General features: G+C 37.4%; 1 protein-coding gene across 1 annotated transcript in view; it reads right to left on the reverse strand.

The window, feature by feature from the left end:
• Nucleotides 1-12483, reverse strand: part of CAP2 (cyclase associated actin cytoskeleton regulatory protein 2) — a 201747-nt gene that overhangs the window by 120504 nt on the left and 68760 nt on the right. Inside the window, exon 4 of the mRNA XM_074207229.1 lies at nucleotides 9966-10043. Within this exon, the coding sequence (XP_074063330.1) occupies nucleotides 9966-10043 (78 nt within the window). The remainder of the gene's footprint in view (nucleotides 1-9965; nucleotides 10044-12483) is intronic.

The following is a 12483-nucleotide window of genomic DNA, read 5'->3' on the forward strand; positions in this document are numbered from 1 at the left end:
TTCCATCTCCTTGATCTAATTCAGCCCTTTTGCCCCCATCCATTCCTTTACCGTCAACCACCAATTTAAGGACTATGTACCTTTTCCCCTCATCCCATACCCCCCACCAAAACCTAAGCCTTTAAGTATGTTTGAGGGAACTGAAATTCTTTGAAGGTTTTCTCTGAAAAAGTTGAAGAAACACTTTGGAGTTTAGAAGTTTAGATTCCAACCCCCACCCCCTCTGCTATTATGGTTAAATGACTTGCTCAGGGTTATTCTGATTCCAGGGCCAGTGTTCCATTTTCTGTGCCACCTAACTTTCCCTGGAGTTTAGTTTTGTTCATAAGTTTGTCTTTCTTTTTTATGATTTCTAGATCTTCCTCCAATTTTGGCATGGTCAATGACCAGAACTGCAAACTTCACCCTGTTAGATCTTTTTAATATTTTATTTATTTATTTTTTCAATTATATGCAATGATAGTTTTCAACATTAATTTTTTTGCAAGGTTTTAAGTTTCACCATTTTTCTCCCTTCTTCCCTTCCCTCCACCTACTTCCTGATAGAAAACAAACTAATATGGGTTATACATGTTTGTTAGAACTTTTTAAAAAATGACAGAAGCCTGGAATATATGATCCATACTCTGGGCAGGAATCTGGTGAAGTTTGCTCTAAACCCATAAACTAAGATAGTGAGGTGCTATCTGTTCAAGGGTAGCAAGTGACATTCACTAAGTCAGACATTCCTAGGATTTCCATTTATGCCACTGATCTTCTGCATTTACATTTGCTTTGATCACTTTTCCTAAAACTTCTAAAGTGGTTCCACATTCAGTTCAGTATTAAGGTGTAGGCCAGGTCTTATAGGTCTGGCAAGAAGGGAATGCAGTTTTAGTGAAAAGAAGCAGCTAAGTGGCCCAGGGGATAGAGTGTGTCAAGAAGATGTGAATTCAAATTGACATCAGACACAAGCCATGTTACTCTGGACGAGTTATTTAACTTCAGTTTCCTCATCTGTAAAATGGGAATGATGATAGCACTTATGTCCAGGGTTGTTAAGAGCCTTGGATGATATAATATTTGTCCAATGCAAAGGACAGTGCTGACACTATATAAATGACAGCTATCCTTATCGGAAGAGTTCTTAAGTATAAGTGTGTCAGTCAGTCAACAAATATTTATTGTGCTTGTTGGTTAAGGCATAGTAATAAGTATGGGGATACCAAAAAAATTAGAGGGAAAATATGAACCCTGCCCTTGAGTTCACATTTTAATGGGGAGACAACTTGCAAATAACTATGTGCTTAGGCGATGTGATGTAAGTGTAAGATGATCTTGGACAGGAGACACAGCTTGGAGGGGAGGTAGAGAAAGCTCACAGGAAAGACTTCCTACATAAGATATTTGTGCTAATTCCTGAAAGAAATCAAGGAAGCTATGAATAGGAGTTGAGGAGGGAGGGATTACCAGGTATGAGTGATAATGATGTTTGTTCTTTATTCTTGAAGATCATGGCATCAGCGAGGTAATACTATGAAATGCACATAAATTGAATTTGAGTGAGGGGAGTGCTGTGTTAAGTCATCACCCTCACTTTCTCTGTTGAAACCATCAGAGTGACTAGATGCAAGACCATCAAGGTTAAGTGACTTGCCCAAGGTCACACAGCTAGTAAGTGTCTGAGGCCAATTTTGAATATTGGTCCTCTTGACTCCATGACAGGATGACATACTTTAGGAATAGAAAAATAAGCTAGTATGCCTAGAGAGTAGAGTGTGTGGAAGGGAGGAAAGTTTCTAAGACAGGAAAGATAGGAAATGATCAGTTTGTGAAGAATTTTAAATGAGAAACAGGATATTATATTTAATTCTAGAGGTAACAGGGAGCCAACAGAATTTACTGAATGAGAGAAGAGTAGTTAGTCATACCTGTGATTTAGGAAAATCATTTTGGAGCGAGGAGGGCAGACCAATGAATGATTTTTTATAATAGTCCAGGCAGGAGGTGATAAAGACTTTACTAAGATCATAATTATTTAGTGAAAAGAATAGAACATATACCAGAAATGATGTAAAGGTCAAAACAATCTTGTTGAATGAAAATATTAAATAACAATTTTGAAATGTGGAGAATAAGGAATTAAGGATGACCTTGAAGTAGTGGCTTGAGTTGTTGAAAGGATGGCAGTAACTTTGATAGTAATAGAAGAGGTTGGGAGCTAGGAGAAAGAGTGTTGAATATAGAATTAGGGGGGCTACATTCAAATTCCAATTCTGCTTGGTGACATTTGTGCAAGTCAGTTTCCTCCTTTCAGTTCATTTGTAAAATGAGAGGGTTGGTTCTCAAATGTTCTCAAACTATGGCATGAAGACCCCTGAGTGTTCCTGAGTATTTTCATAATAATACTAAGATCTTTTAATTTCTAATATGGTAAATATCAACAGATGTAACCCACATAAACAAAAGTTCTTTGGGTTCTTCGATATTTAGGAGCATCAAGGGGTCTGAAAGATGAAAAAATTTGAGAACCTCTAGATGAGATGATGTCAAAGATCTTTCCCAATTCTAAATTTAGGCTGTGTTCTAAGAACTAGGTTCTCCTTAGGTCTGTTTGCTCTATTCTCCATTGATCATTTAATATTAAACCTCTACACATTCTACTCAATGACTCTGCCTTCCCCAGTGGGAAGTATCATCAAATTTTAGTAGGAAACCTTAGGTAATCTTTGAATTTACATAAATTTCCAGGCTTTGACTTCCTCTTAACAAATGCCAAAGTTCCATAAGATTTGTTAGACAATACAGATTGTATATTCATGGGCCCATTGCAAATCCTGATCTATTATTGTTCATAATTACACCATTTGTACATTTTTGCTCCAGGGATTATTCATTAAGTTTATGTGAGCTATCTCACTATAACAAAAAAAAAATGAATGGAACAATGTGTTAGTACTATTCCATCTATTTTTTGAACTGTATTTGTGATGATTTCATTGGTCTAAAACCTTCCCTCAAAGTACCTTCTCTACCGGTACAGAGTGACAGCTTCATTGAAATTTATAGGTTCAGAGAATTGCTCGGGGACACTGAGAAGTAAGTGATTTGCCCAGTGTCCAAAGCCAGTATATGTTGGGGAGGATACTGGAACCTTGGACATCCTACCTCTGAGACCAGTCGTCTATTTCCTACCTGAGGCTATTTCATATATTACTCAATTACAAGTATTTTCTGAATAGTTACTATGTGTGGAGGATTGTACTGGGCATTAAAGCATGTCATTAGGTTCCTGAATGATGAAAAATATACAATATGCTTTATTATCCTGCTTTGAGCACAGGATAGTACTGGCTTCTTTCCAGGTAAAGGTCAAAGGTAGTAGAAGCAGAGGATGGTGGTCCTCATCTATATTCAGATTAGTACAGTCAGTGGCTTCCTAGCCTGGAAGAGGTGAGTCAAAGTTCATTTAAAAAAATCAAAAACAAAACTCAAGTCAAACTATACTTCTAATTATTTTTAGTGCTTTGAAAATATTGGGTTAATTTTTTTTTTCTGAATGCAAGTGCATATGAATATAAGCATATTAGTGTTAGGTGTTTGCACTAGATGAAAACTTTCTAATTCTAGTGTAAGAAATACTGGTAAAACTATAGAAATGGTGTGTGTGGGGTGGGTGGGGTGAAGAATGTGTACTGTTGTTATAGAGAAACAGCTGCAATCACACCACCTGTCTCAGGCTGCCCATATGTTCCTGCAGTTAACAAGAGGTTAGCTCTTGTGAGGCCTTGAGTGGGAGACCCCCCAAGAGCAAACAAGTCCATTGGTGACTTGGCAGGGTGATGGTCTTCTTTGGATACTGCATGGGCAAAACTAGGAACCATAGGTCAACTTGTAGACTTCTAAACAGATCTATTTGCCTCTGAGAGCAGGTCATCTTCTACAACTGAAATTTTTTGATCACAAGCTAGATGTTTGTTTATCAGTGATGTGGCTATTGAGGGAATGTAGGATTAAGATACAGGTTGAAATAGAGGACTTTTGCAGTCTATGGCACCTTTACAATCTTGTGATTTGCAAAGATATGAGATAATAAAGTCAATCCCCTTTCCCATTCATTTTTTTTAATTCAAAGAAGTCAAACAAAGCAATTAGTAATTAGGTGTTTAATAGGTATTAAGAAAGAGTTCCATTCTAAATGGATTATATTTATGATGCAGCAGAATTTTTATGTTTATATATACATATACATACCTACATATATATGTATACACACACATAGTGCTATATCTTGGAAATCAACATAAATATTATTCCAATTTTGTAGAACATAAATTAAAAATTCAGCAATATTAAATGATGACCAAGGATTGTAATTATTGAGATATTTGATTTTATGGCACATTGGGGTCTTTGATATTTTAAGAGCATCAAGGGGGTCCTAAGAACAAAAAAGTCTGAGAACCTCTAGACTAAGTGATCTTAAATATCTCTTCTAGCTAGAATCTGACCTTAGAACTAGATTCTCCTTAGGTCTCTGCTCCATTCTCCTTTTATCATTTAATGCTAAATAAATCCCTACACATTCTACTGAATGACTCCTCCCTCCTCCCCCCCCCCCACCAGAGAGAAGTACCATCAAATTTTAGTAGGAAATCAAAGGAACTGATCAAAAGGAACTGATGTGTACAAATGTTACCAAGTACAGATGGGATTTGAATATAGTCCTCCTAATTCTATGTCCAACATCTTTCTTCTCTCTTGCAATCTTTTCTATTATTATTGAGAGAACCACTGTTCTTTAAGTCACTCAATATTGGAGAAAGTAGCTATGTTTTATCTGACCCTAAATCTTTTTTCAGGACCGGTGCCATATCTCCCACCTGCCAATGTCTCATGCTTAGAGAATATTGTTTTGAATGCTATAAAGAAAACTAGGCAGCCTATGTCCTTGAAACTGGGAGAGGAACACAATGTGCAATCTTTGACCAAATCCATTCCTTCCCTCTTCTACCCTCCCCCCTCCCTATGATTGTGTTTAGGAATGAAATAGAAAGAACCAAGAATTAGATTTTATTGTGATCCCAAACAATTCTATTCAGTCAGACTCATTCTATCTCTTTCCATAGCTCATTTTGTAACATTTTAACATGAATGCAATCATACTAGATCATTGAGAAGCTTTCCCATTCTCTCTCCACATTGTGAATGGAAGAGGGAATATTTATAGGTAAGAGTGAAGGGGGTGAAGGTGGCCAAACAACTCTTTGCCTCCTGAGATAGTAAGACTTTTCTTACCTTACTCGAAGAAAGGGTAGAAGAGGTTTAAATATAAAATATCAAAATATCACATTAAATTATAGATTTGGAGCTAAAATGGATCTTAGAGGTCATAGAGTATAGCCCCTTTATTTCTCAAATGAGTGAACTGAGACTTTAAGAGATTAAGAGACTAGCCCAAGGTCACACAGATGATTGACCATCTGTCAGACTCAAGATTTGGCCTCAGGTTATATGATTCTGTGCTTGGGGCTCTTTCCAATGAACTACAATACCTCTAATATACCACATAACCTCATATTCCAATAGCTTTGATGGTCTCTTTTGCAAAGGACCAAACTGCATTTACTTGGCACAGAAGGGTCACATATGTGACACAGAAGTGTTATATTTATCTGTGACACTCATCTTTGAGGGACTAATGGAAAAACAAGATATTTACCAAATACTTTCCTATAGAAATATGAGAAAACCAAGGAAGGAAATAATTAAAGTGTAACACAGGATATTTCTTGATAGCTAATGACTGCTTTGGTTGAGAGTCATAGTTAAGTTCTTAGCTTACAGACAGTTAAAGAGAAATATAAGTTCATAGTCAATAATATCACTCCCAAAAATAACTCCAGGATCTCAAGGACATGGAAAACTTGGGACAATAAGTCATGAATTGCCTCTGTAGGAGGTATAGAAAAGTTTTCATTCTGCCAGGGGGACTCATACAAAGCACTATAAAGAATCCAGGAAAAACATCAATAAAAAAGACCCTAAGTAGTAGAAAAATTAGGCTGACTAGTCATGATTTTGCTGATCACTTAAAAAGGAAATTCCCTTCTTTCAAGGGCTATACATTATGACTTGGCATTAGTAAAGTGGCTACAAATTAATGACACTTTTTTCCATGATTAAGAACATTCTGAGCAATTTCACCTACTCAGGGCATGTCTGTGAAGTAGGTCAGTTTGCTCTTTCCTTTACTAATTCTGTGTGATTCATGCTTTGAAAGTGAAAATTCCATAAATCTCAAGTGAAGTTCTATTTTGTGATATTCTCAGCCAAATTTTATAACTTCAGAAGGTTTAAGCATATACAAAGGAACTGGCAAAATGTTTTTAGCATTTCTTAAACCTCTGACCCAGTACCCCATGTTCTGGGTTTATATGGACAATCATAAGTTTTGGAGGTTTCCCTTCCCCATCTGCCCCCCCCCCAAACCCTCCACTTAATCTGGCTCCAACCTAGATTTTTCATTTGGGAAATCAGAGAATATAATTCATGTTTAGGACTCCACTGACATAGATAAAAGGGTCCCCTATTACTGTAAAATATAATTATAAATGTTTAGCTGTATATATAGAATCAATAAAATTTTCTATCTCCAGGGAATTCTACCTTTTCTTCAGGGTCTTAAACAGTCTTCCAGATGCTCTACCCTAAGGCTGGACCTCCTCAGAAGTGAAACAAATTTGGGGCTCCTGGAGAGATGGATTAATATGGCTATTATCCATATTATTATGAATTTCATTTATATCCCAGGTATGTAGTAAACCACTTCCCCTGGGCTTGGGCACTTCCTGAAAAAAAAATAAACTTGAACTTGCTAGAAAAGCAACTGTTTTCCTCAAACCTGTACTATCTGAGCAATTCATGATAATAAGTGAGACAAATCTGGGTTTTTTTTGTTCCTCTATAATTTTTGTTCCTTATTACTTCTCCCCCATTTCTCTCTCTTCCCATCCCTCCCCACCACTACGTGTGTGTGTGTGTGTGTGTGTTGTGTGTGTGTGTGTGTGTGTGATGCACACAATCCCTTCTTCTCAAATGACTGACTTTGTCCATGAATTCTTCCTCCTGGCCTCTGCCCAAAGCTTCGAGGGGAATCCTGTATACATGAAAAGACTCTCTCCCTATAGGTCCCCATTGACCAAATCTTTTCTTAACTCTTGAATCACTGGCATGTCATACAAAAAAAGAGAAAAAAAAGCAAAAAGAAAAATTCAACTCTGCAAATGATTTTTTTTACTGACCTAGGACAAAGAGGTAGCTATGATGCAGAGAATTATGAATATAGCAGAAACAAATTCTGTAATTTTTCAATGCTGTTAAAATCCTGTTAATTGTGGAAGGCCATTTGCTCCTGAGATGTAAATTGACCCCTGTTGTTTGTATCCTGTCTCCCCTTGACCCTTGCTATTTGTATCCTGTCTCCCATTTTCTCCTACTATATAAAGCTGGTGTGACAGGAAATGACATCTTAAACTTGGGGGTTATGCATCTTGGGACAGGAAAGACCAGTACATAGCTTGTCATTCGAAGATACCTGTCCCTAGAAGCAAGAGCACTCCTCAAGCGCCACCCCTTGCCCAATTTACCACACAAGGGAATTTAACAGGAAGTGCCACCCCTTCTTGCTTCTTTCCTCTTTGACTCTAACTTCCATCCAGTAGGATGGGTCTTTCTTAGGCCACGTGGACCTTCCCCATGCCATGTGTCCAGACTAAGCCAAGCCTCATGGTGGCCTGCTCTTTTCTCTCTTTCTCTGTCTCTGACTGTCTCTGTCTTTCCTCTCTCTCTCTCTCTCTCTCTCTCTCTCTCTCTCTCTCTGTCTCTCTGTCTGTCTCTGTCTGTCTCTGTCTCTCTCTCTGTCTGTCTCTCTCTCTCAACTTGGTCTAGCCAGTTCTTTCTCTCTGACTGTCTTTATCCTTGCCTCTTTTTATCATCCTCTCTCTCTCTGTCTCTGTCTTACAAGCAACTGAGCCTAACCTTTTGTTATTCACCCTGTCCTAAAGTGCTTGTTGACCCTTCATGAGGAAAAGTTTTTTTAACCTGTTTACTTTGCTTATTTCATAATAAAATCCTGAGCAGTTTTAAATTCCCAGAGAGGATGCTAATTCATCCTTTTCCAGCTGATGCAGAGGAAAGATGAAAAGAATTGTGAAGGTAACAAAGAAAATTGGCTGGAGATGTAAATTGACTAGAAGTAGAGAACTATGATTGTAATATCTTAAAGTCTGATCAAATTGGGTTGGAGATCTCCATTCTTGATGTACCATTCATTCATTGTTTAATGTAAAATTTGTATACTGATTTCCTTAGGTTTTACCCTCTACCTAATTCCTGATCTAGTACAGGAGAAGGGAGTTCACCTTTTCCCTCTGGATGAGAGAGGCAAGACATAAAAACCTGGGTCAGACTACAGCTCAGGGCTGCAGAGTTCTCTGACCTGTGGTTCAACATTGCTTGGCTGTTCTTCAATCTCTCTCTCTCTCTCTCTCTCTCTCTCTCTCTCTCTCTCTCTCTCTCTCTCTCTCTCTCTCTCCCCTCCCTCCCTATCCTTTCCTATATCTTGTAACCTTTTTAATAAATTTTTATTTATTTCCACCCTTGCTTTCCCGAGTCTGAATAACAATTCCTCATAGGCAGAACCAAACTCAAGTAGCCAGAGGCTACACAGTGACCCTTTAATTGGTAACCCCCAAAATCTCAGCGGTAACAGCTATATCCTACACAACCAAAGATACAGAACAGATAAATGGTGGAAGTGGGACTCAAACCCTGGATTGATCATGGGTTTTTAAGGAGTTTGACTAGTCTAACCAATGATGACACTAGTGGTATGGTGTTGGAGAAATTAGTCTTTCTCTCCAAGCTTTAGTTGCCTTGTATACAAAATGGGAATAATTTTTCTACTATTAGTGCAGGGCTGCAGTGAGGCTCCAAAGAGATAATGCATGAAAAACAATTTTGTAAACAACAAAGTATAATTGCTATTATTTTACAGATGAGGAAATTGAGACCCAGGGAATATATGTGATTCATAAGTCAAGGCCACTCAACTAATATAAACACCTTTTAGACCCTGATTTACAACTCCTGGAATGGGAAGGCATTGTGATGTTCTCAAGAAAGTGTGGACTCAGAATTAAAATGTCCTGGATTCAAGAACTACCTCAGAATTTACTACCTGTATGACCTTAGGCAATTCACAACCACTATGGTTTTCAGCTTCCTTATCCATAAAATGAAGAAGTCTAGATTGTCTCTACAGATGCTTCCAGGATGATATCTATGATTTTATAACCTTGGGACAATTAGGTAGGTCAGAATTCAAATTTGGTCTCAGACAAGTATTAGCTATATGACTCAGAGCAACTCATTTAACTGTTTGCCTCAGTTTATTTAACTACAATATGGGAATAATAATAATAGAAGCAGTCTCCCAGGACTATTGTGAGGATGATATACTAATTCTAAGGTGCTTAAAATAAGGTAGTACCTATCGCATATACCAGCAGTTATTATTAGCACCTCACAAGGGAGCTAAAGGATGAAATGAAATGTGTAGTAGCTTTGCCAATTTAAAGCACTTATCATAAAGGTCAATCCTTTTCCCATCATATCATATTGTCTTTAAGTTTGCTGTGATTATTAAAATACAGATGTAATTGCATTTATTTTTTACAAATGTGGACATAAAGGTTAATGCAATTTGTACATTTAGATTTTAAAGATGGTTAAATTGATCACATCAGCTGTGCTTTGTTAGATATATTTGATAGGAACAAATAGACAGTCCAAGGCTCTATTTGCAAGATGAATTTCAGAGAAGCAGCTCTGTTGATTTTCTGTTACTGTTCTCCAAAATGCATGCCTGTTGATAGAGGTAGACAGCACAGACCACAGTGTCACAGACATTCAATGTATCTTACCTCTTGAGGTTGTTGGTACTGAGATGCTAACAAAAGGAAAGTTCTTTGGGCTTGGAAAGCACTGTGTACCATCTCTGCCTGGAGAAGGAAAAGAAGGGGGGACAGGTTAGATCATAAAATCAGAGGAGACAGAGCCTCAGAAGTCACATTGTCTTAGTCATGCCAGACCAAGTTTCCTCATATAACCATTTCCCCCCCCTTCCCCCACCAGGGTCATCAACCTTTCAGCTAAGGTCTTCATCTAGTTTCCAGGATATCCCAACCATTGTTGAACAGACCTTATAATAACAAATACACAGAGCTGAGTCAAACAAATCTAATATTGGCTGGAGTCAAAATATGAGTCTCATTCTGCATACCTCATAGGTCTGCTGTGAAACTGAAATAATTTAATATATGTAACATACTCAGTAAACCTTAAGGAGCTATATAAATGTAAAATATGGAGGAGTGTAGTGTCTTGAAGGTTCACTAGTTTGAGAGTGTATTGGATTTCATGAATATATAGTTCAAAGTTAATTGTGAACTGCATGATTGCATTATTATTAAGTTCTGATTTACTTTTCCATCGTTCTAAAGGACTTTATTTTCCTAAACCAATCTCATCTCAAAGGACATGACTAAAAATTATAGATTTGTGGTAGAGAAATACACTACATAATTTATAATTATAATATTCTCCCCAGGATCTTCTCTGAATTTGAAGTCACATTTACAGATTTGATTTCCAGAAGTGGCTACTACCCTCAGGATACAGGGACATACCTTGAGGAATCATGCTTCTAAAATGACCACTAATGGTCACACTGCAGATAGTCACTCCTATTACTGTAGCCTATGAGTTCCTACTAGTCTATTTCCATTAACAATCAGCCAGTAGACTTGATTAACATTTTTTGTTTTCTTTTTTAGGGATCATTTTTGTGTTTTTTTCAACCATATGTAAATATAGTTTTCAACAACATTTTTTTGTAAGATTTAGAGCTTTATTCTCCCTTTCCTTCCCCTCCCCAAGACAGCAAATGATCTGATATAGATTATTGCATGTACAGACTTCCTTTTTGTCATGTTGTAAAAGAAGAATCAGAACAAAAGGGGAAAAGCCATGAGAAAGAAAAATCAAAAAACAAATTTAAAAAAAGTGAAAATAGTATATTTTTGTCTGCATTCAGATTCTATAGCTCCTTTTCTGGAGGTGGACGGCATTTCCCATCACAAGACTTTTGGAGTAGTCTTTGATTACTGTATTGTTGAGAAGAGCTAAGTCTATCCCAGTTGATCACTTGTTTGACTTTTCAGCAAAGCTGTTACTAAGATAGTATAAGTAAGAGCAATTGGTACAAAATATTCTCCCAAACCTGAGGAGCATTCTGCACTGTCTACCTCTATGCAGCTTCAATGATGTTTTAAATGAATGAAAGAAAAACCTGCTAGAGTGAGAGAAAATTGTAGATTTTATTCATGAATCCTGCAGAATACCAGTACCTCACCTAGCATTAGGCACAAGGTAGCATTTGAACATGAGATAATTTATAGTCTTCAGAATCTCTTTTCCCTCCCTCTTGGATTTTCATAGGCTCTCAGAATTTGAGTTACATTCTAAGAGGTCCACCCATTCCATGACATGCCCCTAATATGATCCCCCCCCTAACCACATCTTACAACACGGGGGGTATGTGGTATAATATTCAATTACCTAACTGTGCAAACTCAGTTGCATTAGGTCAAGATCTCTAGTTCATTCTTGACCCGTTGAGAACTGGGTTCTTCTAGTCTTGGGTTTGTCATCTCTGGAATGGCATTAGGAAAACTCTCCTAGTTTTGTGATCGGCTGGGGCCATTCCTCCTTTGTAATGGAATTCCCTAGGGAACTCCCTCCACCCTGTGAAGACCAACACTACCCTACATTCCTCACAAATGAGAAGCTCAAATTAGTGTACAATGGTAGAGAGATACATATACAGGATAAACCTGTTGCAAATGATAACTCACAACTTGAACTAAAAGATCTGGAAGTTCCTTTTTGTCAGGAATCTTTCTCTTACCTCTTGTGTTTAATTTTTTTTGTATCTTTTGCATCCTTTTTGCATGTCCTTGAGTATGCATCTCTGCTTCTAACCAGATAAACTGTCTCTACTCATTTTGTATATTTGATACAGCCAATTTGATGGAGAGGAGAGAAAGTCCTTTCTCCATCCTGTTGCTCTCTGATGCAGGTGATGGAAGTTTATCTCAGAAAATGCCTCAACTCCTCAACTGCTAAATGACTTCTGCAATTTTTTTTTTTACCAGAGACTAACAATGTGAGAATGTGAGGATTTTAATGCAAATAAACATCCATACATATATATACATATTAACATACAGATACATATACACATATTTATGCCCAAGGGGGCTGACTAATTCTCTCAGCTAATCAAAAGATGTTTGCTATATGGTGTTAGTTGCCTTTATCCAATGGCCAAAGACCTATAGTACTTTCAAACTGTTAAAGCTCTATTCACATGCTGTTGAA

This window comes from Macrotis lagotis, chromosome X (genome assembly GCF_037893015.1).
Source record: "Macrotis lagotis isolate mMagLag1 chromosome X, bilby.v1.9.chrom.fasta, whole genome shotgun sequence".
NCBI classification, from domain to species: Eukaryota; Metazoa; Chordata; class Mammalia; order Peramelemorphia; family Peramelidae; genus Macrotis; species Macrotis lagotis.